Genomic DNA, 24,324 nt, shown 5'->3' with positions numbered 1-24,324 from the left:
TGCGATAAACCAGGCTGAGAATCCAGTTAACACTAACCCAGCAACAACAGAATTGAACTGGTTAGCATTAACCTGATGCTGTTTTCTCCGCTTTAGTCTGCGGCATAGCCCCATGTGCTGCTGTGCCTGTGCATGGTACATGAAAGGAGCTAAAAGCACCAAGGCAGGAGAAAAGGATAAGCCAGGCTGAAGAGAGGTGACGGATATTGCCAAGCACATGGCTCAAAGGTGGTTGGAGGAAGGAAAGGCTTTATGGAGCAGGCTCCTTCCTTTTCTTCCATTTGTCCTGGGAAGCATTTGGGGGTTTCTTTGTGCATTATCTCAGTCTCCTCACCACTACACAAGGGAGCTCCCTGATAAGAGTAAGACTCGTCTAAGGTGAGCTTAGCTTTCAGCTAAGGGCTTTCAGCTACACAGGTGAGGGGGAGTTACTGCCCCATTTGCTTCTCACTTCTCCACTGCAGAAGGATGCTGCCCCCACTCCAGCCCACCAGCAAAGCTGCTCAAGAGGGAACTCCTTAGCTCCAGCCAAAGTAAGCCAGTTTAGTCTGACTGCTTAAATAGTAGCTCTTTGCTAATCCAGCTCATCTTGGCTGAAGATGAGTCAGAGCTCACATGAGCAGCAAAACTGAAGAGGAAGCTGCTGACAGGCAGATGTGGCTGCAATTTCTTCCTGAGGCAGAGCACTTTGTGCTTTGGATAGATCTTTAGGAGATTTAGGACCCTCAGGATTTGGTCTGTAGGGCTAGTAGGTCTATACCAGTGAATTAAATGTACCCACACCCATATTCTAACAGGTGGTATGGGATAACCCACATCTACACTTCAAAAATCACTCATACTCCAAGAGAGGATAGCCACAACTGAAATACCTGTGGGGAATAGCTCCTGGCATTTATTATATCACAAGCTGTTCCTGGATATTATTTGGGCTAGTGCTGATGTGGACCAAAACCAGCCAGGGACAACTCTAACAGTTTAACAATTGATCTATATGGTCACTCAGGATTAAGAATGCTGTCTGGCATGGATTTAAATTACTAGTTTAGATGTAGCCCAGGTAAACAAATATGTTTAAGTTCAATATTTAAAAAAAAAAATCTTTTAATTGCATTTAATTATTCAACACTTATGGGGTGTTTTTTATGAACTAATTGATTGTTAGGATGGTTTGGGTCTTGTTTGGGGATGTATAGAGAGGAGCAGTGGGAGGGGAGAAGGAGGGATCAAGTTAAGAACCTGGTGAGGAATTTAATCAAGGTGCATCTGAAAGCCTGAAGAAGTCGGCAGCCATATAAAAATGTTGGATTTTGGCTCTTAGGGCAAGGAAATCTGGTTACTATCAGATACACGTAACTAACTCTTTCTTTATAACTGGAAAAATTTGCTATTACTGATGCTGATAATTCTTGTAAGTGAGCATCTGCACACTCGTTTATGTGTAGTACATCCGTACCTTGCACAAATGGGCTCCAACCATTACTGCAATATAGATAGTTAATAAAATAATAATCTTAAAGACATTACTCAAATGAACAACTCATTTTATGACGGAGAAATTTTTCTTAAATTCCAACACTCTTTTCCACCAGGTGTCACTGTAACATCCCATAAACCACGACCTCCAAAGGAAAAAAAGCACTGAAATGTCTCCTTTCTTGTTTATGGTCTTTCTAACACGTTGGCCGAACAAATACTAGCAGTCACCTGAGTCTTTGGATTTTTCACCTGAATTTCAGGAATTCTTCAGGAAGGCAGTATTTATGTGCTTTAGAAACCGAACTTTAAAAGGAGGCTTTGTAAAATCTGTAAATGGTGGAGCATTAAGTGTTATTTTTAAGTGCATCTCTTCCATAAAACTGCATCCTGGCACAGAACTAGGGATCCAAATTCTGTGAGAGATCATTAATAAACCTTGTCCTTTATATTATAGATCTACTTACAGAACATCATTTCCTTCACCCCAAAGACCAGCATAGGAAGAGGATCTGCAAGGGAAAAGGCTGTGAATGAGGAGAAAAATATCAGTGTGGTGAGTAACAGAGAAAAGCAAACTCTATTACAGTTCCCTACCTGAACAGCAGTAAATACCAGAGCACCTCACAAACTGTGGATTCATCTTTCAAACTCCTTTGAGACCAATAGAAATATATACAGGCAAATGATCAGCCCTGATAGTAATGAATATGGGCTATCATATTCATTGAGGAGAAAAATGCACATTATTACTGCGAGTAAATCAAGTAACTAACATCTTCTTTATACCTGAGATTATCATGATCCGTAAAGACAAATCTTTCCTGTATGTGAACAGGCACATGATTGTGCATATGTATGCATGAATGATATACTATAAGCAGACTAATGATCTAAGACACAGAGCTTTAGGGCTCCACTGCACTTACAGCAGAAGACTGAAACTGTTGGCTCAAGGCAGGTTGACAACCTCCTCTACCATACACCCCAGTGCTCAGACACAAGGTGTTACACCTACAGCCAGAGAGATCAGTTGGGAAGCATCTCCTGGGCTGCCAAATGTTACAGCCCAACACATTAACACAAACTGGTGCCAGCCTCAGGTTATTTTAATACTCCAGAATGAAAGCTCTCAAATTTCAGGGCAGCTCCCGGCTGACCCAGTCCAGGAGCCATGCCATCATCCCTGCCCCAGTGGCAGCAACCTCCACCAAAAAGGTAGGCCAAGCAGCTCAAGGTAATACCCACTCCAGCAATTTAATTTTAATCTGCTCCCACATACAAGTCAGCACTCAGAATCTCATTAAATGAAACACTTGACCATGTGCTGCCATTTAAACACATCAGTACGTAGTTTCACAAAACCACAGCACACAGCAGCAGTGGAAGGACTGCAAAAACAGAAAAGGGGACGCCTGAGGAGGCAAGGAGGGGGACACCCAAAGGCCCCAGATGTCTGTGTCTAATCCGGACTGCTCGTGTCCAGTTACATAACACTAACAATTCCTCCAAGTTAGACCACATTCATAAGTCCTATCTGGATGTGGGGGGAAACTTGGGAGCGGTGAGCAAGGAGAGACTGTCAATCCCACAGCCAGCCCAGAGGCAGAGCAATGAAAAGGAAAATCTCAGCTTTTACTTATCAGTTTCTAACCCCTTTGTCTTGTGGGGGTAGCCTTGAAAAGATATGCTGATGTGAAGCACTCACTAGTGGTGATGGATTTTCACTCTTTTCCAAAGATCACAGATTATTCTCATTTTCCCTCCAGCAATGGGCCCTCATTAGCTTCGAATTTCTCAGTAAAGTAAGTGAGCAAGGACCCTAAGGGCAAAAAGTTTCCCTGCACTGCCCCTGCTTCCCTCCCCTTTTATTTGGTAGTGCAACTGCTAAGGCAGCTGTTTGTCTGGCAATAGCAGCCAGTCGGTCACGGAGTGCTTTGCTCAAACAGAGGGAAGACCGTACAAGAGAAACCCCCTGGAGTCTGGCTCAAGATCTGTATCTATCTCTGCAGATTAAAGAAGTGGTGTTGGGGAGAGGGGAGAAGCAGACTGTTAAACTGGATCAAATTGGAAAGACAGTCATGCATGAGATACTTAGCTAAACCAGTCAGGAGACAGGGATTTGTTTCTATTGATCTGCAGTAACGATGACTGGAGAAATGTCACATTAAACGATGTACAATGATGGATTTCAGACTAGGCAAATTTGAGCTGTGGAGATTAACAATAGCAAGAGATGTGAAAGGTAGGCCAGGATAGAAAATATAAGGAATGCTAAAGGGTAACAAAGATCTATAAATACGCTGCTAAAAAAATTCAAATCTGGGAAAAAAAAAAGACTATATCAGGGCTTACTAAACTACATTTATGTAATCATCTTATATGACATCAGGGGAGAAAGAAAGCTAGCACAAAGTGACAATAAAAACCCTTCTGTTAAGTAGATAAAACTTGCACTGGTTTTTGTATTGCTTTAAAGAGTATAGGTTGGCAAGGTATTTGTAAATCTTTAGAGATTTGTTCAACTGTATTATCTATTAGGTATCTTCTGATTGTTACTAATCAAATGTGGAGTCTGAAATTTGAAGAAAACTACATTTCAACATACACAAATAGCAGGGCAACAGTGTATGTGTAAAATGGCCTGATGCAGCATGTCTGAAAAGAACTGCATGGAAAAAGATTTGCAAAGGTTTTTAGAGAGGAACAGAAGAAGATTGCATACTGCAGAGGGAGTGACTTATTGTTCTGAGCATGTAGATCAGTGTATAAGAAGTTTTAAAGCCAAGATTAGGAGAAAAAGACAAAAGGAGCCAAAGCAGTAGTGTAGATTACATGATCTTTGTAGAGACCTTCAGAACAGTCAGATGCTCAGCCTGCATAAACGTCTCCCATAAAAGGCTCTACCTCTAACACTTCCTGGTTTCCATAGTATTCCAAAATACCTGAACATTTAATCTCCCGGTAGTTTCATAAAAAGAAATAGCTCATCCAGCAATCCAGAAGAGAGCCCCTCTGCATGGAGTTTGTGACAGCCAGAGAAACAACAGTGCCCGCCATGTGGGGCAGGAGTTAGCAGGGGCTGGGTTTGACCATTTCAATCACCTGCTTGTGAAAGTGTGTTGCTGGAGTGCTGTTCGGATGCACTGCCCACTAACCCTCCCATAAATATCTAGAGTTTCTCTCTATATATAGTGCCTGTAGTCCCCCAAAAGTTCCTGTCCTCCTCTCCTTGGCTGCAAGCAAGAGCAAAGCTGCTCATAGTAGGGGGAAAAAAAATTTAAACAAGTTCTCTAAAATGTTTTTGAGCCTCCAACAGGCAAACACAGGCGTGTTGCACACAGCTGGAGAAACATCTGATCCCTTCTTGTTTGAGGGAGAGGGAAACATTCCCTGGGGAGACCACGATTAGCTGGGAATACCGACATAGGAAATCCTGGGGGTGATAACCCAGCACGTCATTTCCACCTGCGTTAACGGGTGAAAAGGTAAATGCTGTGGGAAGGCCAACATTTTGTCTCGACTCGCTAACGTGTGCCAGGACCATGGGCACCCCAGTCGACTCTTGAGATTTTATCCTCTAAGGGTTTCAAACCCCAACAGCCACCATGATTTAAGGCACGACCTTTCCTCAGGAGGCACTTGTCGCCCCACTGGGCAGAGGGGAAAGCCCAAGTGCACCTCCACAGCCCCCAAATTCGGATCAAGCCTGCTGAGAGGTGGTCGGTGCTGAGCCCCGTGACCATGCACCTGCTGTCTGGCTCTGGGGACGCCTGGGGCTTGGTCCCGTTGCCTAAATACAGGTCCCTGGTGACACCCACGCTGTTTTAGGGTATCCCAGAGGTTCACACAGGGCTGGCGGTGTCTGGGCACCACGGACGGAGCCCCCCAGGCAGGGCCCAGCAGCAGGGCCTGTCCCACCCCCAGCCAGGAGCAGGGCAGCGGGGGACACTGGGGCAGCCCCAGCCCCGGGCATCAGGCACCTCCCTGGGGACGGGGACAGGCCGAGGCCAGGCTGGGACACGGGCCCATGGGTCGGCAGAGCCTGCAGGCAGGCAGGGCAGGGCTGCGGGAGATGGAGGCCAGCCCTGCTGTGGCATCACTGGGGCAGAGGCTGATGGTCCTGAGGGTCTGACATGGGGGGTCCTGGGCTGTGGCCAGAAGGTGAACAGGCCCTTGGGGCTGGGCAGGGAGAGCCTGGGTCCCCTCAGGGCCTGGGCAGGCAGGTGTCATCCCAGAGCAATGGAGACCCCTGCCCTTCTGGACCAGCAGCTGGGAGACAGGAGGATCATCCAAGCATCTCCTTTTGAGATGCAGGAGGTGCCTCTGTTTAGGCCACTGAACCAAGCCTGACATCTCCATTGACCACAACAGCAGTCACCTGCATTTAGATGTATTGACTTTTAAATTAATTACAATGCTTTAAAACAGCCTAAGTATTATCTGTCCCCAGCTGTTGCACGCTGCCCCTTGTGCTGGCACTGTCATGCTGTCAGACCCACAGCAAAGCAGTTGTTCAGGTGTCAAACCAGCTTTTCCTTTTCCGCTTGGCTGAGGAAGTTTCCTGACAGCTGAGGGAAGTTTCCTTCCTAAGGAAGTTTTCTTCACCGAGAAGTCAGGCAGATGCCAGAGCAAGGAGGGAGACGGGCAAACAGAGCTACGCCTCAACACTGATGGTTAGAGTGCACACCGAGGCTGAGAGGATTTATCGCTCCACAAAAGAAAGCAGCCCTGACATTTTACTCCCCCTTTCCCTCCCACCATGTTCCCAGACCTCAGTTTCCCCTGCCCTGCCCTAGCAGTGTGGTCATTTCCCCTTGCACCAGCTCTGGTGCTTTTGTGATCCTCTACTAAGCTAATTCAGGTCCCCGACACAGCAGAAACCCATTCACCTTCTTCTCAAGAAAATGTTCTGCTGGCTCAGCAAGTCGAACTGGCTCAACACAACACCAGGTGAGCGCCAGGAAGAGGGGAACTAAGGCCAAGAAAGGGACCCTTTGACCCGGCTGGTTTGAACCTTCACTCTAACAGCTGCTATTGTTATCTAAATTTAGGTCTGAGGATACATCATTGTCCCTTAACAGAGAGAAGCCTGGGGAGCTGGGTCTGCTGCTCATGATGTGTTTGAATGTGATCTTGCACAATAGAGTGGTGACCTCTCTCTGCATTATGATAATACAAATAATAAGAGTTGGCCTGTAATTGTGAGCACATCTGGACTCCCAAAAGATTTGCAAAACAATGACATGCTTAAGCTGTAATGACAAATACTGCCCCAAGGTAAAGCAGGATAAGAGAGGAAAAGCATTAAACAAGGGATGTCATACTAGTTCATATGTTTATGCTCCCAAGATTAAAGATATATATTATAAATTGGCTTATGAAAAGTATGTTATTTTTTCAGTATTACTTATATGCACAAACACAAGCATGCACACACACACCCCTCTTCTAATGCTGAAAGGAGTCAGTGGAGCTCAAAGAAGAAAGGAATGCAATAGAAAGAGAAAATTTCTAGATCAAAACAGAATCACTTATTTTAAAATAACTGATACTGTAATAACTATTTCTGAGAAGATGCTTCTGTATTTTTTTTCTTTTTCAGCAATGTTTGGGATATGGACTAAATTACAAACCAAAGAAAGTCTATTCTGTGAAAAAGGTTAATGTGCCCTTTTGCAGTAATCCACAGAAGAGACCATATCCTTCAACCTCTGCAGACATTCCTGTTCACAGTCCAGTGTACTGGTGGATACCCATCCTAATAGCAATTTAAGTGAAGGTTGAACAGCTGAAGTGCAGGCACATGCTCTCTTCTGCTGCTCTGCAAGCTGCAGAAGTTGAGCAGAGCAGAGAGCTATGAGTACAGCAATATCTTGAAACACTACAGCAAGATCCATCAGAACCTGGAGAATAAGGGCCCCAAGGAACACTCGGCACTGTGGTCAGCACAGGATCCCCCAGTACCTTCAAGGTGCTTTAGATTAGGCCCAAGAACTAAGCTGAAGGCAGAGACTCTGCCCAAGCAGGACTGCTAAGTAGTAATGCTTTCTTTGACAGAGTTTTTAGGTCCAGAAAGAGTGCCCAGGCACATACACATTGATGTCTGTATGCCAGTCAAAATAGTTTACTGCTTTTTTGCACAAGATTTTCAGATGAAGACAATACATACAAGAAATTGTCTGTATATGTATTCCTGTAAGACCAGGGAAAAAAAATAGCTATAAATATTTCCCTTGTGTAGCAACAAATTAGCCTTCACGGGGTAGAATGGCTGTCTGCAAATGTTATCACTATTTTCTGACCGTGGTATCTCTGTCATTCTGGTTTTGTTTCTTTTGCTTCAATGTTTGCTATTTTATTACATTAATGTAATTCCACAGATGAAAACAACAACAAAAAAATCCCTGGGACACTAACATAGAACAAAGAACATCAAGAAAAAATATGGGTTTTAAGATGAGAAGAAGTAAGTGAAGGTTCATGGTCTGCCACAGCCAGCCTCTGCAACCAGAGGAAAGCAATGTGGGATGACCTACACGTGCTCCAACAGTGATTTGTAACTGAGAGGAGCCTGAAGAGCAGCCGGGCTCCCAGCTCCTGCTTGTTTAGGAGTGGTTGAACTGGCAAACTGAGAAGTCATAATTCACCACCTTGCCAGTGATAAGAGAGGATACTGTGACACAGGATATCTGACCATCATTTTTCAGAGGATTTGCCTCTCTAGATCCCTAGTAATGAGGGCATATTGGTGGGAGTGTGGGAGAGGGACCAGATAATGCCATGAGAATGAATCATAATCCATTTGATCCATTTGATCTCTCTCTTTTCCAAGTAAAATCTACAAAGTCAGTCAGAAAACAGTTCAAGAGTGCTAACATGAATCCTGATGATTGGTTAATATAACATGCTCATCTTTTTTGAAACAGTAGGTCAAATACCTAAAAATGCATAAGTGGTACAGTACTCAAGTGTAGACAGCAGAAATCTGAGCCTAAAAGATGATGAACTGAAAAGGTGCCAAGTCCTCATAATTCCCAGATGAGCAGGATGCTACGTGAGAACGTCAGAAGCTGTAGGGACTCAGGTCCTCTCTAGAGGCAAGAGGTATGTGTTTCTACTGCAGGACTATACCAGGTAATTATTACCAGGGTTAGTTTTGCCCTGGTTTGAGCCACCACCAGCACAGCCTTAGCTGTGGCTGACTGCAGCAGCACCATGCTCACTGGGATTCTGGGTGTGCATCCTGCATCCTTTTGTGCCACACTAAGCCGAGCCACCCCATGGCATCACCTCTGTGAAGCTGCCTCTTTCTCTGGGCGCGTAAGGAACTGTGGCTGGGTAGCGGAGATTGTTGCAGGGACTTTGGCCATGCACAGGTTTCTCTGCCAGGGTTGGTCATGCCAGCTGAAGGTTTTCTTGTTCCTAGCTCTCAGCGCTGTACATCCACTGGAGGAAAGTCTTCAGATGAAGCCAGCTGGGTTCACTCAAACCTTTTAAGCTGCTGTGGACAAATGTGTACAAACCAGGTTAGAAAACACATCTACTGCAGGGCCTTTAGAGTGGGAACTCAACATACCCAGGCAGCAAGAGCTAGAAATGAAGATTAGGCAGCAGAGCTGCTCACCCAGTGAAAGCCTGGCCCTGGCCCTAATGCCTGCCATCGGCGCAGGTGAGCAGCCTGCAGGAGGTGAACCCCCAGGCTGAATCCACACAGGCAGTCAGCCCGACCCTGCCACCCTGCACCAAAAACACGACTGTGCTCAGGCGAAGGAGGGTAAATCACATCCAATTTTGGTGGACAAATGCCATACTGGATATAGAGGAAACAATTAAAATATAGGCTGAAATTAAATCTAGGCAGCAGACCTAACTAGGTCTCAATTACATATATCACATTTCGAAACAGGGCTTTACGAACATTTGTGAACCCCGGGGCCAAGAGCAACCACCAGTATGCATGTCTAGCATAACTAAGAATATAGTATCTTTAATGACAAGAAGTAGACAGAAGGATGCCAAAAGTTCTTACTTTGGGAAGGAATATTTGAGAAGTCATGCTGTTCACACAAATCTAACTATAAGTGATAAAAATTCTCAATTATTGATCATTTATTATGTTATGAGGAATGAATGTTTAAAACTGATTTGAGTGTTCACCAACCTGCTATGTTTACTTTCTGTTATCCAGTTACCTTTGGCAAGGAACCTGAGGTAGGCCTTAAATTTTTTATTTCATACACAGGCACAATAATATGTTGAATACTGTAATTAAAAGATGAGAAAATATTCAAACTCAAGCCCATATTTTTTCAAAATTATTTTTAAAAAGGCACAAAGTCCTTTACAAAGATCAGGTTTTTACATTTAATAAATAGCCTGGCCTTAAAAGCAATTGACAGTGAACCCTCAAATTATATATACAGTCATAATCCACAGCTGTGACAGTTATGAATTACAAGAATTTGACCTTGTAATTCATTGGTGTAAAGCCCCAATGCTATGTGGAAAAGTTGCACAAGAAGCTTTTTTTCCACACATAATGATTATTGCAGGTTTATGACCCATGCTTCCACTATGCGTAACTGGCTTACTTCTGTGAGGCTGCCCAGGAGTGCGGACTTCCATAGGGCCTGAAGTGCCCAGGAGCACAGCGAGGGGGGAGGGAGCACAGTCCCACACATCACAAATTACTAAATTAATAAGCATGATTCCCATCCCTCTCTCTTCAAAGAAACCAACTGAAAGGAAAGGCGGCCATCTCTGGACTTACTTTTCAACCCCTGAGGCTTTCTGCCTGAGTTCATATCACACCCTGCAAGAAAACTGCAACGTGGCATGAACACGTGAAATTAGGAAGAAGGGCTAGATCTGGTGTAAACTGGGTGACTTCTGTTAAATCAGGCAGCCACTTAGCTCACACTTGTATTTTCTTTCAGCTCTCTAAGCTCTTACTTGTATAGCCAGGGGTATAGTGATCAATAAAACAGTGCATAAACTGCCTTCTCTAGTATACATGAGACTAAGTGCCACGCTCACTATGTTAGACATGGGTAAACTCTGCTTACTCGCATTCATCTTCCATTACTCCACACTTTTTTGGGGAATAATATTACTAGACTGATTACTGTCTTTGTTAAAAAGGCATGTGATTCAAACATAATTGGTTATTCCTGGAAGTGACCACAGGATTGCTTCATATTTTGCACAAGTAATTTCTTAGCTCCCACTTGGATGCAGCCTCATAAACATGAGTAAATGATTAAGACTACTTGTTTCTCATGGAAAAAAATGCAGACTATGCAAATTCAGCTGTGAACTCCCCCTCAAAAAAAAAACCCCCATGCTACAGTTAAAAGTTACATACTACCTATGTATTAAGGGGGGGAAAGTTGTTATGTTTTAAATGGATGAGGGCTAATACCTTACAGAAACAGGAAAATTCTTAAAAACACCTATAAAAAGCAATGAGAGCTTTGTCACTGACAAATTGATCAAGGATGCTGCCAGCTACTCAGCTGTAAAATAGTAGGCTCTGTTTTGACAAAGAGTGTCATGAATCTTTAGATCACAATATTTTTCAAGACAACCCTAAAACAATATGTTTAAATGAAAAAGAACATTCTGCCCCATATTTCTTGACAGAATTTAAAACGGTAGCATGGCACGTCTGGTTGATTATCTTCAAAATCCAGATGATTAGCAACTGTATTTCGTTTTGCTTGAAAGTAAGACAAATTATGACCTAAGACTACCAAGCAGCTGTGAGAACCTGCAAAATATGTGGCAGTGGGACAAATGATTAGTCTTTAGCTTTATCTCATAATTACATCATAATAGGTGACATGATTGGATAGGTTACAGTAATTAAAGTGATGAAAAGTGCACATTCATCCCCTGTATGGTTCTCATTAGAGTTACACCCAACTGCTGCTATTGTAGTGAATGAGGCTGCATATCCTCCTTAGCATCCAATTATTCCATAGGCATCCCCTGCCAGGGCTGGTAAAGGCCCTGCTACCACTCCCACCCGGACAAGACCTATCGTTCTCTGCTGCTGAAAATAAAAGTCAGAAGTCCTGAAACCTGCTGCAGTTTGGTTTTCTTTCCCAGAGATTATTACACAAATTTATTGCCCGCAATTTCTTCTTCCGTGTTCTTAAGGTCTAAGAATATTTATGGTCTCTCCCCCCTGGGGATATTTGCTACCAGTGTAATTGCATAATGCCGGTATTATGGTTCCAACTCATCCATATGGGTGTGGGCAGCGACCTGTGCCAGTGCAAGTGAAACTGTTTCTTCTATCTGAAGTTTTTTTTTTCCATCTGATTTTTGCCTCATGTTTCCCTTAAAGTAATGAAGCACTCAGTCATGACATCCTCTTAGTTACTTGCTCAGAACTACCTGAGAAGTGGAAATGTTATTTTAATAACTAACTCCTTCACTCCTGTGCATTTTCACACCTGGAGAGAGATGCTTACAGTAAGCAAGGATGGAGGTTGCTAAGGTGAGCCTCACCAGAACCAAGGCTGGCTCTGACAAGGAGAGCCCGCTCCCGCGGTCTGCTACAAATGGAGAAGACCTTTTCTGCAGCAGTAGTTAGGTGAGTATCCAGAAGCCCAGAGGAGTCCTGGAGCTCAGTCCATCTCCAGCTGGTTTAATGGTATGCAGACCTTAGTAGAGGGTGGTGTTATACAGGCTGAAATGTATTTGCTACTCCGTGGGCATGGCCTTAGCCTTCCAATGATACAAACACAGCACAGTACACTGTGTCCGTTAAACACATATACAGAATAATTCAGGTGTGTCTCAGGGGACTTGCTAGACTTTCTAAGCCATGCCACAGCCTTGCAGCAGCACTAACTTTGCTGTAGCCTATTTTTAACAAAGAGGGCTCCTTGCATATCATATACAAATGTTGAATCTAGACATATCTCAGGCTTTTACTTTATATGTTTCATTTTCTGATTTTTTATACAACCACCACATACACTTCTCACAGAACACAGTACCTGAATGCACAGAGATCAGCAATGAGAGCATTTTGTTCTCGGCTTTATCCTGTAAATCCATTATACTATTTGCTTTGCACCAATGAAAATGCAAAACCTCGCCCATGTATAAAGACCGTTAAAAGACCTCTCAATCTGCAAGCTATCCTTCTGCTAAATGACAAGATTAACATACCTCTCAATGCCTAGAATTGTTCTTGTGCTTTGTGATTTGTGACCTCGGGTCCTCTCCACTTCATTGTGCCTTACTATTCCTCCCACTTCTTCTACATAGTCAGCAAAGAAAGTGCTTACAACTTCTGTCAAGAACAGGAACTTTCCTGTTAGCCACACAAAAGCAAGGTTGCTCCAATAAGATGAAACTCAAACCTCTTTGTATAAATTAGTTTATTAGGTTTTTTGCTTTTTTTTTTTTTTCCTTAGAACAAATGTACTAAACAAGATGCTTTTGAAAGAAAGTGTGTATACACTGTCAAGCCTGCAAGATAAGCTTAGGTAAACTCTTCAATGTGTTTTTCCTTCTTCCTCTGCCCCTTCCTCCAGACAAACTACCAGCTTAACATCACACAAGGACTCATTAGATGCTTTAGGTCTGCTTAGAAGCAGCTCTTTCAGTGTGTGTTATGTATGACTATGTAACAGTATACACCAAGTATAGGTAAGAAGTAAATCCATGAAGCTATAAACTGTACAAGTCTACAAATGAAACCTGGGTATGTCCCCGCCATACTGACGAACCACCTTCTAAATTGTTGTGAGCTGATTTCGTCCTGAAGTTCTGTCTTGCTGTGCATCCTGAGGTCAGACATCCACGGAGTAAAAACATAATTTCTCATTTGCAGATGGCTGCACAGTAAAGGTATCCATATAATGAATGCTGGATGAGATACATTAGTTGTAGGTGACTCAGTTAATACCATTTGCACTAATCACACAAAATACTCCTAACTGGTATGCTTGGGAAACTAACTGTAAAGGAAGGGCATGTGCTCATGCTAAAAAGTAGCCTGTCTACACCCTTGGGTGAATCCTGTCTCTTCTAAATTAAGTCAGTGTTAGTGACCAAAATCAGCTGCATTAAGCTGTCAGAAGTAGTCTGCCAGGGAGTTTTCATGTTGTGAAGCTCCCATTGTGTGACATCCCCACAAGTTGTTAGTCAGGCTCAATGTATGCCTTCTTTCAGAATTAATCTTTTGCCTTGACTCAAAGCCCTTGCCTTTGAAACTGTATTTATTTAAAAGCCGGTCCTAATTCCCCTTCTTACAAATCGAAATTTGGGAAAGTACGCATGAACTAATGTAGCATTGTGGCAGCGGTTACACAAGTCCTTGAATAACAGCTTTGAGAGCTATAGACTACTTCATTCATCTTAATGATTATTTAATCTTGGAAGCTGACAGTAAGTTCCTTGCCTACAGCATATTGAAAACTGACAGGGAGAGGGCATGATATAGTAATGTGAATTTAATAGCAAAATAAATAATAGAGAAGCTACTGTGCTGATTGCATTATTCATTATCTTACTGAAGTCAATAGGAAACCTATGCTTCCAACACCTTCTGGAAGAGGTGACGTTTCCACCTGAATATTATAGCCATTTGCAAGGGGAAATATGTGGCCTTGGACAAGCAACCAGCTCCTGCTGAGCCCAGGGTGGTAAGAAGATTGAAAAGGCAACCCTCCTGTACAGGAAACTCCTTCACCCATTGTGAAAGGGAAGCAAATACCACTCCCGGATATTTTACAGCCCCTGTCTCAAGGACGTGACTTATCATTTTACTACAAATCATTGGAATAAAAATAACTGTGAAGGGAATTATTCTTTACTATCTGTCCCAGAGAGCATTGCCAAGCCTCCAATGCCCAGGAGAAGGAGAAATCTTCCTTTCTTGGTGTCTGCCCACCCATCGTCCTCCTCCTTATGAGCCTCTTAAAGGTGTGTGACAGGCAAAAACAGTTTTGGCCTTCCGAGGCTGCTAACTTGCCTGTACCAGCTACCAACCACCCAAGTTCTGTTGAGAGCTCAGCACTAGCAACATTATCTGCAAGCACCATGGCAGAGGTTTTTGCACATTAAATTGCTCAAGATCACCAGACTCAGTTTATTGCAGCGCTGCCTCCATAAAGTTACTTGGAGGACTTTTCTGCCGATATTATCACGACCCTTAACAAATACAACTAAAACCTGGCCCTATTATTAAAGAATGTATTCTAGATCTCAGTTGGTGGAATGCAAATCAGTGTAATTCCCAGTACCAACCCACGTATGACTGACTGGTTTTGGTTGCCCACTGAAACTGATACAAAACAATGTATGCTATCATGTGGCTACATTGCTTCTCAGTAACTGCAACTCTTTCACAAGTGATACAAGTTTTGCAACATCTATATTGTCCTATTTATTTCTCTCCCTCATGTTTTCATTTATGTTAGGTCTCATTTGTAGGTTTTGAACAAGTATTTGGTATTGGAGAAGCCATTTTCTATGACCACAACATTTTTACCAATTCTGTGTTCTTTTTAAATCCAGTTTTAAGGCTGTTGCAGAGTTTGACTTTCTCACCCCTTCCCCGCCATAATCACCTTCATTTGTATGGATTTGACGATCTGTGAGACAAATACAGTAACAGGCCACTTTTATTCTCGTGGACATACTCCTCTTTAAAAGTCTTCAGCCTTCAGATTACTGAAGGGAGTGACCCACCACAACCTCCTTCAGCCAGAAGGATGCTGGCATTGGCTGACGAGGTCCACGAGGATTAGTCTGACTGCTAAACCGCTGCAGAAATGAACGTTCTGCCTTACACCACGTCTAACGTTTTAGTCTACATTTCAACCTCTCCCTTGCAAAGCAGGGGTAAGTCTCAACTACTAAAAACCTGTGTTAAATACATATACCAAGAATGCAATGTACCGGGTACATGGTAAAAAATATGCCCGATCACATATGGTGTCTGAAAAGTTAAAAAAAAGACATTAACACTTACAAAACAAGAGCTCAATTAGAATAAAGGTTTACTAAACATGACTTTTCTAAAATACTATAAAATCTACCAGCTATCAGTTGCCTCTAGGACACGCAAGTTAATTACGTACTTCAGTTTAGCACAGCAGCGCAGTATTTCTGACCTGCCAGCAGCACGAATCTAACCCGCCTCGTAGCAACCCCTCCCCGAAAAGGCTGTACAGAGTCAGACAGGCTACTTTGAATTCTCCGGCAGACTTTTAAAAGGCCAACCGCTGGGGCCTGTTGAATATGCAAGCTTCCTGCGGCCGCTGGCACCGCAGCCGTGTCCTTACCGTGCACCTGCGTCCCCCCCCCGTGCCACAGGTCTTCTCCAGAGCCGGGCAGCTGAGGCCGTCCCACCCGAACAAGAGAGCTGCCCACAGCATCTTTTAAAAAAATCCATAAGTAAGCAGCGCGGAACTTTAATGCCCAAAAGCTTGCACATGTGAAACGCTCATTGTGCACCCCTGCGCGGAGATACCAGCCCAGGAGCAGGTGAGAGGGGCGGCAAGCCCCAGCACGACCCCAGCGCTGCTGCGGGGGCCCCACTCGTGTCCGCCCCCGCGCAGGCTCCCCGCGCCCCTTCTCGCCTGTGGCGCCCGGGAGTTAGCCTGCAAACGGCAAAATACTCCGCTTAAAAACGTGTATGTCTGTACATGTGTCGTGTGTATATATATATATGCACGGATGTGGCCTGCCAGCTCCGGGGGCTCGCCGGCGACGCTCGGGGCTGCGCGGGTTTGGGGTAACCCCCCAGAGCCCGCAGCGCAGCGGGGAGCTCCCCCCAACCGCGGGGAGCCCCCCGGCCCCGCTGCAGCACCCCCAGAGCAGCGGCGGGTGGGAGAAGCAGCACCAGGGGAGGGGAGGGGGGGGAGGGGGGGGAGGGGGGGAGGAGGAGGAGGAGGAGGAGGAGGAGGAGGAGGAGGAGGAGGGGGCGGCGGGGCCGAGCCGGCCCCTCGGTCCACGGCAGGAGGAGGAGATACCCCGCGCCGCAGCCCAATGGGAACAGTGGCGCTTCCCGTTCTCCCGTTTCCTTTCTCCACCCCCCGCCCCGGGCTGGGGAGGCGGGAGGCGGCAGCGCTGCAGCCCGGCCAGCGGCGGGGCCAGAGGCAGCCCCGCACGGCCCCTTCTCCGCCTCCGCAGAAACACCTGCGGGGGGGAAGGATGCCGGGGAGCGGCCGCCCCCCTCCGCGGGAGCGCGGGTCGGCCCCCGAGCCGCCGCGGCGAGGAGGAGGAGGAGAGGAAGAGAAAGGAGCAGGAGGGAAGTGGGGAAGTTGTGCCTTGGCCGCCCCGCCGAGAGCCGGAGCCATGGGCCCCGCCGGGGGGGCGCGGGCCGCCCCCTCGCTGCTGCTCTCGCTGCTGCTGGGAGCCTCGGCCCCGCTCTGGCTGCGGGCGGAGAAGCTGGGTGAGTGCGGGGGGGGGGTGGGTCCGGCACGCACGGCCCCCCGGGGGGTCCACCCCGCGCGGGGGGCGAGCGGTGGGGTGCTGGGGGGGGGTCCCCGCCTGGCTGCTCCGCGGGAGCGCAGCCTGGGCTGCTCTCAGGGCTGTGCATGGTGACCTGGTTAATCCTCGCCGGGTTTATCCCCGTGTCTGAGTAGCCGCCAGATTAAAGCGGTAACCGGCCTTACGGTGAACGTATATACTGCGCCTTTCTTAATCTTTCGTTAATTAGGACTTTTTTTTTTTTTTTTTAAGTCAAAGACTTGGAGAAAAGTCCCCGGCAAGTTGCGGGCAGGAGGCGGGGAGCGGCCCCGGCGGCTCCCGCTGACACCTGGGCGCCCGGCTCCGTCCCGGCGGGAGCCCCGGGCGCGGCGGCCGGCGCTCGGCCACCGGCAGCCCCTCCTCTGCTCCGGGGCCGGGGCCGGGGCCGGCAGCCCCTCCTCTGCTCCGGGGCCGGGGCCGGCAGCCCCTCCTCTGCTCCGGGGCCGGGGCCGGCAGCCCCTCCTCTGCTCCGGGGCCGGGGCCGGCAGCCCCTGTCCCGCAGCCCGGCACAGGCACGCCTGCTCGCCTACCGCCTCGCCGAGAAAGCCAAATGCCCTCACGCTTGTGCCGGGACAAAGTTTCGTAGGAATCTCAAGGTGATCTTGTAAGCCCTTCTGCGATACCGCAGTTTGCCAACGTGAGGGCCCAGGTACTGTGCTCGTCACCCTGTGTTTTTGTGCGGCTCACGGTTAAGCTTCCTGTGTAAATTACGAGCCCTTCTCCTGCCGAGGAGTTGCAGCCTTATGGCTGAGGCGTTGCATGGCCTGATGCATCCATCTTAGAAGAGTTCCCTGACAGCGACTGGTAAAATAGTTAACACTGGAAATTAAGCGTCGTAATGAGCTTGACAACATATATAAATTAATAGTCCCCGTATTAATGCTCTAACTTGGCAGCAAATTCCAGAACGCAGCGCTGTGCATTAGCATTACTTCCAGGTGGTGGTACAAAGTACTTTGGCTGATTTATATGTGGTTTTCCCAAAACTTCCTATTACTGGAGATTCCTGATATGGATCTCCACCGAAGGGAAAATTTGGTACAAGTTGTGTTGCCTTTCAACTTGTTGGCTTCATGTGGTAGCCTTTTTCCCTTAAAGCTTTGCTATTCTGTCCTCTATACGTTTCCCATTTTGAGACTCCAACTTGATATGCTCCAAGAAACATGTATGCCGGGAAAAAAAATAATCCCTCAGTCCCCTCTTTTCATCAGTGTTTTGTTTTTCTTTGCTTCCTCCTTCACCTATGTTTGTCTCTCACATGATGACATCGAGGAGAAAGTAATCTGGGGGATCAGTCAGCAATAGTTACGTTTGCTGGGAATTCTGGGGGTTTTAGGGCATAAAGTGACGCTAAGCAGTATGAATCCTATACTTTTTCTGTATTCCCAAATTAATTGGTGAAGACACTTGTGTTGTATTTATATTCAAAACATCTCTACCATCAAACAAACAGCATGGAAACAAATGCAAAGGAACATTTTGCCTGGTTCTCTTCAGACCAAACTCAGATTTACAAGGAAGTCTGCCCACTGTCTAGAAAGCAGAACAGATTTCACCCCTGTCTTTGCTTTCTCCTCAGGGGACAGTTACTCTGTTTGGTTTTTTATTGATATTACCCTATAAATTAGGGGCTAAGTGTTCTCAAGTCACACCAGTGGAGAAAGGAGATAAGGATAAGTGGATACAAACTTCCTGTTACACAAGCTTCTTGACTTGATTTTAAAGTTGTAATGGAGCACGAGGAGTGCCAGGGTGAATCAGGCTTGAGTTTCAGCTAATTCTGTATCTTGTCACCACTGGTGTCTCCCACCAGCTGGTTCAAAGAAAGATGCGCGCGTTTAAATATATTGATTTAAAAATACTCATTTTTTAAAATAAAGTAGTACATTTTTCTGGCTTCTTATGAGCTGGCTGCACAACCTGCTTTTTTTCACAACCAACTCACCTTCCTCTTCAGTTTTTCCTGAGGGATGCTACAGAACAAGGATGAAGCTCCTGTTACAGCTTCTGTTCTCTTACTTAAGTTTTAAATTAAGGAAAGGCCTCTTTTTTCACTGTGTCTGGGTTATTTCATAGCATGGCTCGTATCTGAGTGTGATTGCACAGAGCTCAGGTGTCAGCTCTCTTTCTGGTCTTAAAAATACCTTAAATGTGTGTGTTGTCTGAGGACATCTGTGAGACATGGAATTTCGCTGTTCATAAAATGATGATAGGAAAGGCTGAGCATTTAGGAAACTGATTTTAGTTAACACATATTTATAAGCTTAGTAGGTCTCACCTGGGGACAAATATCACATCTATGACTGTCCCTGAGTAATAAGTAGCTTTGGGATTTATAATAAAAGGTTCTTTTCCCTTTTTATTCTGCTGTGCACTGGTTTTAACTTTTCTTGTGGTTTTGGTTGCCAATTCTTTGCTGGGAACTTCAAAATATACCTTGTTCTGTGCCTGCCAACCTTACACAGCCGCACCTGACCTGGTATCTCTTCTCAAAATCTCCTTCCAGCAGTTTGAACCCAAGGCAGAAGGGAGGCAAACCTGAATACATTATCTTTGCCTTTCACCGTTCCTTGTTTTTTCTTCTGGTCTCATTGAGCAAGACCTTGAATCATGTAATTGTGGGCAGCAGAAATCAGAGTTGAATGTGAGTCTTCCTTCTCAGAGTTTTGAGTTGTCTTTTATTACATTTCTGGCCAGTAGGACTTAAAACCGACCTGAGGGTTGGACGGTTGGAGGAAGGCATAAGAGGAAGGGGGATTTTACTCTATTAAGAACAAAATTTAAGCCACTGTTCTTGCTGTAGCTCCTTTATTTTCACTTCAAATAAAGCGCAGCAATGAAACTAGTTCATGTGGAATTTGCAGATCAGCATCCGAACGTGAACTTTGCTTGCAGTATTCCTGGGTCTGTTGACAGTTGTGCCCAATGCCCAGTTGGAAGAATTGATGGGCAGTAGACTTTTAAACATTTTGAGGCAAGGCTGTTATTTGATGTGACAACAGCGTATGCAGTAATTGTGAGAGATTATGCCTGTTCTCGGGGGCTTGTATGAAACCCGTACCAGAGAATATTGGTGTGATCACATTAATCCACTTTACATGCCCGTTTCCAGCAGTTTGAAAAGCAGAGATGAATCTTTCTTATACCCACCCTGCCCCCCCTCCGGTTTCTGAATATAAGTGATTAGTAAATTTTCAGTTTGTTTGCATTTTGTCCTTATGCCTGCTTCCTTCCTTGGCTCCCTCTATCTTGCCTTGTGAATGCTGACTAGAATCGCTAAAGAGGGAGGCAATGGTTTTCCGGTTGCAGTTCATAAGCAATGCGTGTACCCACCACATGAAAACTGCAGTGTTTTCAGTCACACAGACTTTGCTATAAATAGCTCTAAGCCTTTTATATGTACTTCTCTTTAGGTTATCAGGGGACATATTTCAAACAAAATCAGAGACAGGGTGGCCATGGGGAGTCTCATTGACAAAGGAGGGAGAAAAAGATGCCTTGGGAAAGTTGTTAGCCGCACATGCATGTAACATGCGTGGCTGTTGAATCATATTTCACGCAAATTATTTGTTGATTTGCATAGGCAAAAATATATTCATTTATATTTATCAAAACTACATCACCTTTAGTCCACTTGAACTACATGTGTAGCACAGTAAAAATTAGTTTGAAAAACATCGACTTTGAGGATGCTTACGCTACTGTGTAGAGATGCTTAAGGTACCTTCTCAAAGCCATTTATGTACCAGAAGTAGTATAGTTTTGAAAGCCCATCAGAGCTAACACACCGTGCCAAGAAGTGTGGTCCTGAGTGGTGGCAGGCACTGAAGTCCTCAGCATAGACTTCGCTGTAGTTTGGGGCCGGCTGTACCATGTCAGATGCTCTCCTGTGGCATGTACTCATCAACACATGGGTTTGCACCATCTGCTAAGAATAAAACAAGCCAGACAAAATCAAAATAACATCCTTCTGACTGGATTTGGTGGAATGGTGTTGGATCCCAACTATCTGCAATAAAAAATGTTAATAGCAGTGCATAAGAATGAGCATGCAACTTCCCCAAAAGGTTTAATTAGCTTTACAACTGGGAGTAGGAAACTTCAAACTGGGACAATCTACCAGAGTTTTTAAATAAAAAAGGATAGCGGTTTGACTAGTTTTAAGAGTGTACAGATTTCTTAATTTTTGCTTTCAGAATAAATTATAAACTATGTAATTAAACTGATTTTTGTCTGTGAAAATTGTGTGAGTGCTAAAGACACATTTTTGAGGTTGGCTGGACGCTTGCACATAGAGGGGCTGCCAGTAGTTATGGTTAGGATTGTTGGTGCTGTATAATTAAGCCTGGGAGCTGAGAGTGTTACAAGGAGGAAACACTTTGGTCTTTCATTCCCTTTCTCCCTGTCTCTTCTTTTGACAGAGCCAGGACCTGCCTCTCGGGAGTTTCCTTCCAAGACATGAAGGCTTAGTTTAGTGGTGGTGGGACTTTCTCATTCTCCCTGAGAATGAGAATTGCCAGTCCCAGTGTGACCTTACTCATTATTTCCATTTCCCTGATGGGATGGGGTTGTGACTGGTGGCAGCCACTGCCTGTGCAGCAGCTCCGCACTGCTCCTCCATGTAGGCAGAGGGAAGGATGAGTGCACCCAGGCCATGCTCTCTTTGCCCATCTCCAAAGAGCTTCAGTAAACGTGTTTTCAAGTGCCATGAAGAGGGACAAGAGAATAAATGGGGAAAGCAGAGCAGGGCAAGGCTAGAAACCTAGACCCAAGGCCTCCTACAAGACCAGGACCTTCATTTTGATATTTAGTATCACACATTTAGGCTCAAGCTGCTACTGTAATTACAATAATGTTCATCAGGGATTTAGTAAAGCTCTGAAATGCTGTTTCTTCCCTCAGCTGCTGCAGAAACATTGTTTCCATCACAGTTTTAATCTGTGATGTTCAAGTTTCTGGCACTTCCACCACAAATTGTTCAACGATATTGGATTTCAGTCTAACACTTTGACATTAAAGTTGAAGTCATGTTGATGTCATCTTCCAGATGTTCATGTCTACTGAATAAATATTGTGTTTATTTGTTTTATTTCAAATTACAAAAACACATGGGGAATCCTGGATGCGATCCCTCATGCTATACAAAGGCTTGTGTGTACTGTCAGAAATCAAACAAAACTTTTCTTCATGGTGTAGTAGGAGAGACCTCAAAACACTGAAAACATAGGTGGATTTCTTCACCCATCTGAACAGAATGGCTTTGTTACATGCCTGAGCCTTGTTGTTGCAGCTGCAGTAACTGCACAGAAGGGAGACATGCGGCTTCTGCCCAAAACTACTTGTATTTTGCTCTGGTGCCACACCAGCTCTGTGTTGGTGGGTTGCTTGGACTCAATAGTCAGCTATGCTTTGTTTGTAAAACGGGCTTATAACAAAACAAGTGCATTTTGCCCTCCAGGTATGAAAAAATATATTTTAACCTGTAAAATAAATTCAAGGATCTTGTGGGTCCCCCTCCACTGGGAGGCTTTGGCAGAAAGGTCCATGGCTAACGCCGGAGCTGTTGCCCTCCCTGTTGTCTCTGCTTGCTCCCAAGGCCGGGGTTTGTATCATCCCATGTTTCTTGTGTCAGCGTGGTACAGGGGAACTGAAGTTGAAATGTCTGGGAGCCACAGAGCTGAAGGCTTTAAACCAGAATTTCAACAGATAAGCTGTAATATGAGGTATTGTGCCACGTGCGGTGAGTACTTGGGTGGTCATAAGTGTTAACATTTTCAGACTCAGGAAGGAGTCAGCACTTGCTGATCTATTAGTACTTTGTCACAGACAGAAGAGGCATAGTTAAACTCATGGCCCTTAAAACAGATTTATGAGAACATACTGATTTTCAACAAGTCCTAATGCTTGTGTTTTGAAAATGAATCTGCTATTTTTTTAGATTAAATTCAGTCCCTGTGTTCTCTAGGTGGGAAGAAAAATAATATTGTATCAAAATAAATTGAGCAGTTACACTGAGGTATTCACTCTCAAGATATGTGAAAAACTGTTCAGACCTTTCTGCTGTACCTTGTTTCAAAACTTGAGAACATGATTGTTTGATACTATGGCTAATCAAAAAATCCAGTCAAAATGAAATTATGGAGTTTCAGTATGTGGTGTACACAGGGTGGCATAAAATATTCTCTTCTGCATGATTTTCTACATCCACTTGCAAATACATTTTATGCAGTCTCATATTAATGCGTCACAGAAGACACAGAAATGACACTGTGGATCATATACAACATCACAGCCGACACTATAATACTTAAATAATGGTGTGGCTGCTTTTCTGTCTGTTTTTTAATATCAAATAAATTTCACAGCAACTATATGTAACCACAATGAACCAGAGAGATCACAAAATTTCCCGGTTTACAGAGCTGCTGAGCGTACCATTCTGGTTAATACCTTGATGATGAGTATCAGGCAGGCTGGTTGCGTGAGAATACTGAAAAAAGGCATTTCTTGCTTTCAGTGATCCAGGTCAGAAGCTTGATGTAGTTCTTTGGCTGTATCTTCATCTTAGTTCAGTTAATTTTTGCTTCTACTTCTACTGGAGTTGTAAGGAACCACTTATTGTTAGATTGCAGTAACCATGGAGGAAATAGCTAGTTTCCTAGAAGTTGGGTTGACTGAGTCAAAAGGCAAAACAGAAAACTGTGTCTTGCTAATAAATGGCAATTATTGTTTCCATCACAAACCAATTGATTTTCTCTTGAGATATTTGTTTGTTAATTTATACCTTAAGGATAATGGGGGGGGTTTGCATAGTTTGCTTTGAGAAAAGTGGCATGCTTTCTGTTGGCCTTTCTTACTAACAAATCACATATTCCACCTAGGCATACAGGAAAAAAAGGTGAATGTGTGATTTTTTTCAAGTAAGCCGGGACAGGTTTGATTTCAAGAAAAAAGACTACCCTTCATCATTGATAACTGTCAATCTTGCTTGACTTGTATTACACTAACAAGGGAATTACATATTAAAAAAAAAGAAAAGGGGGTGGTGTGGTTTCATTCTATCATGTTCAGCCATTTCCTCTTACCCAAATTAAAGCTGTTTTGAAATCTTGCCTTCCCACCTGCTACTGTAACTGGAACAGCTCTGCTTCAGCCTTTCCTTACCCTGATGTCTCTGAATTTCCTGTCCCTGTGGGTTTGTCAGTCCTTAGCACTGCTGTGAATATTCCTATTCCTGTGCAACCCGATATTCGAGTCTGGCCCTGAGCTTGCAGCATATGTTTCCCACACAGTCCAAATTTGGTGCTATATACTGTAAGTTAATCTCCAGTAAAGCATAGCAAAGAG

General features: G+C 44.7%; 1 protein-coding gene across 1 annotated transcript in view; it reads left to right on the top strand.

Moving 5' to 3' along the window:
• The first annotated feature begins 16,494 nt into the window (after window positions 1-16,494).
• DCBLD1 (discoidin, CUB and LCCL domain containing 1) overlaps window positions 16,495-24,324 on the top strand; it is a 47,900-nt gene continuing 40,070 nt past the window's right edge. Inside the window, 3 exon segments of the mRNA XM_075708106.1 lie at window positions 16,495-16,591; window positions 16,594-16,649; window positions 16,651-16,900. Of these exon segments, the coding sequence (XP_075564221.1) occupies window positions 16,495-16,591; window positions 16,594-16,649; window positions 16,651-16,900 (403 nt within the window).

Source organism: Pelecanus crispus, chromosome 3 (genome assembly GCF_030463565.1).
Source record: "Pelecanus crispus isolate bPelCri1 chromosome 3, bPelCri1.pri, whole genome shotgun sequence".
NCBI lineage: Eukaryota > Metazoa > Chordata > Aves > Pelecaniformes > Pelecanidae > Pelecanus > Pelecanus crispus.
This window is presented reverse-complemented; position numbering and strand designations above follow the sequence as displayed.